Below are 1,904 nucleotides of genomic sequence, written 5' to 3'. Positions count from 1 at the left end.
AATAAGAAAACATACGAGGATCTGAAAAGACAAGGACTACTGTAGCACTCAGGGATGTAACTCAGTTTCTGAGCTTGAGGTCTTCCCTGAGGTCTGCATTTTCTATTTCTCCCAGCCAGATGCTCTTAAAGACTCTTTGCTATGTAGTCCCATAGTCTGGCATGCATCTTGTAGAAACGAGGCATGCTAGCAGATTGCAGGGTTCAAATGTGTTTTATCTTTGTTTTATATTAAAAAAGATTCTGTGGGGGGAAAAAAAAAAGAGTCATCCTAACCACCTGCCTAGTAAGGGATATCAGAAATCACATCCACATGGTCATGCTTCAGCTACGCTGACTATGATTCCTCCTGGAAAATAAAATTACAGTTAATGGCCTCTATATTGGATGGTAGTGTGTGGCAGGGTCTCCCTATGTTGTTCAGGATGGCCTTCAACTTCGTGTAGCCCAGGCAGGACTCAAAATCACAACAGTCCTCCTGCTTCAGCAGCCTGAGTGCTAGCATTCCAGATGCGCGTTACTGTGCCTGGCTTCTCTTTCTTTTAAATCCTCTACTTGCAGTTCCTCCTTCCAGGCATGGTGGAATCTGTTACAACACCTTTTGTCCCCTAAATGTGGGTGTGAGACCTCATCACAATGACCCGTTGTGACACAGAATAGATTTACTGTATAGCGCACTTCTGTTTGTTGCTTTCTGTTCCCAAGAGTTTCTGTAGCTCTAGCTTTTGTTGTCATTGTTCTGGAGACTGAACTCAGAACGTCACACGTGCTAAACATACACTGTATCAGTGAGCTACGTCCTTAATGCCTCTCAGTTTTTTTTTAAGTAGAGCATCTCATCTAAATGTGCTTAGTTTGCATCTGTGTGTGTGTAAGTCTGTGTATATAATAGTGATAATAAGTTTCCTTTCTCCACAGACCATGGACCTGCATTCTTGTCCGAAGCCGATTGTATTTGTGTTGCACACATTCTTGTCAGCGAAAGTCACTCGCATGGGACTGCTTGTCTGAGCAGCAGAAAGTCAGAAAAGAGCCTTGACTGTCACCAAAAGTATTCTCACCTCAAAAAAAAAAAAGAAGGAAAAAAAAAAAAGCACAAAAGAAAGCTCTTTGCTCTCTCTCTCCTCCAGTACAGTGCCTTCCCAAGGACCTGCGAATCACTGCTGAACCCTAACCAGGTTTACGGAAGAGGCTGCCTTGGCCAGAAATGCTGGGACCTTATTAAGCTCCAAAATGAAACAGTTGATTCATTGTCTCATTTCATAATATGGTTTATAAGTAATTAGGTTTATTTTCCCTGTTAAAGATGGTGGCTTTTTGGTTTTTGGTTGTTTGCTTTGGGGCTTTTTTTGGGCATAATCAAATAGCCAGCCAAGAGTTGTTTCCTTTCCCTTAGTCCTGCAGGACTTGTTTCGGGCTCAGCCTTGACATCTTACTTCCGGTGGCTTTCCTTGCCAGGTGCTAGTGTGCGGCAGCCTGTTGTTTCACACGCTCCACATAGGCTGATGCTTTCTTAGAGTTTGCTGTCTTCGCCTTCTCCTCCCACCCTGCAAAACCCCTGAGCTGCATCACCACAAGGTCCTCCCCTGTCCTGGCTCTCACCACATCCCATCTGCCCTCACCAGTTTTGCTGAGCATATGTGCTGACTGTAGGACTCAGAAGCTGCAAAATTTGATTCACCTTGCTCCTCCTTTTCTGGTGGTGACCAAGTTGAAATGCAGTTTGAAAAGACTCCATTGGAAGGAAAGTGTTACTTTTTAAAAAACTTTTCTGACTTTATCTTTGGTAGGAGCCAGGGTATAAGGTTTATTTTGAAAGAAAATCCTCATTTTAAGCTAAGCCATCTTTCACTCTTACCAAATGTGCCTTTGGTTAGGACTAGCGGAGCTAAATCAGTCACTGCT

At 43.4% G+C, this 1,904-nt stretch overlaps 1 protein-coding gene across 1 annotated transcript in view; it reads left to right on the top strand.

Annotated features, from left to right (window-relative positions):
• The window catches only part of Sntb2 (syntrophin beta 2), a 116,896-nt gene extending 115,835 nt beyond the window's left edge, over nucleotides 1-1,061 (top strand). The window contains exon 7 of the mRNA XM_004625828.2: nucleotides 918-1,061. Coding sequence (XP_004625885.1) covers nucleotides 918-1,010 — 93 coding nt within the window. The 3' untranslated portion in view covers nucleotides 1,011-1,061. The remainder of the gene's footprint in view (nucleotides 1-917) is intronic.
• The last annotated feature ends 843 nt before the right edge of the window (nucleotides 1,062-1,904 follow it).

Source organism: Octodon degus, unplaced genomic scaffold (assembly GCF_000260255.1).
Source record: "Octodon degus isolate 3935 unplaced genomic scaffold, OctDeg1.0 scaffold00011, whole genome shotgun sequence".
In the NCBI taxonomy this organism is placed as follows: domain Eukaryota; kingdom Metazoa; phylum Chordata; class Mammalia; order Rodentia; family Octodontidae; genus Octodon; species Octodon degus.
Note: the sequence above shows the minus strand (reverse complement) of the source record. Positions and strands in the feature narration are given on the sequence as shown.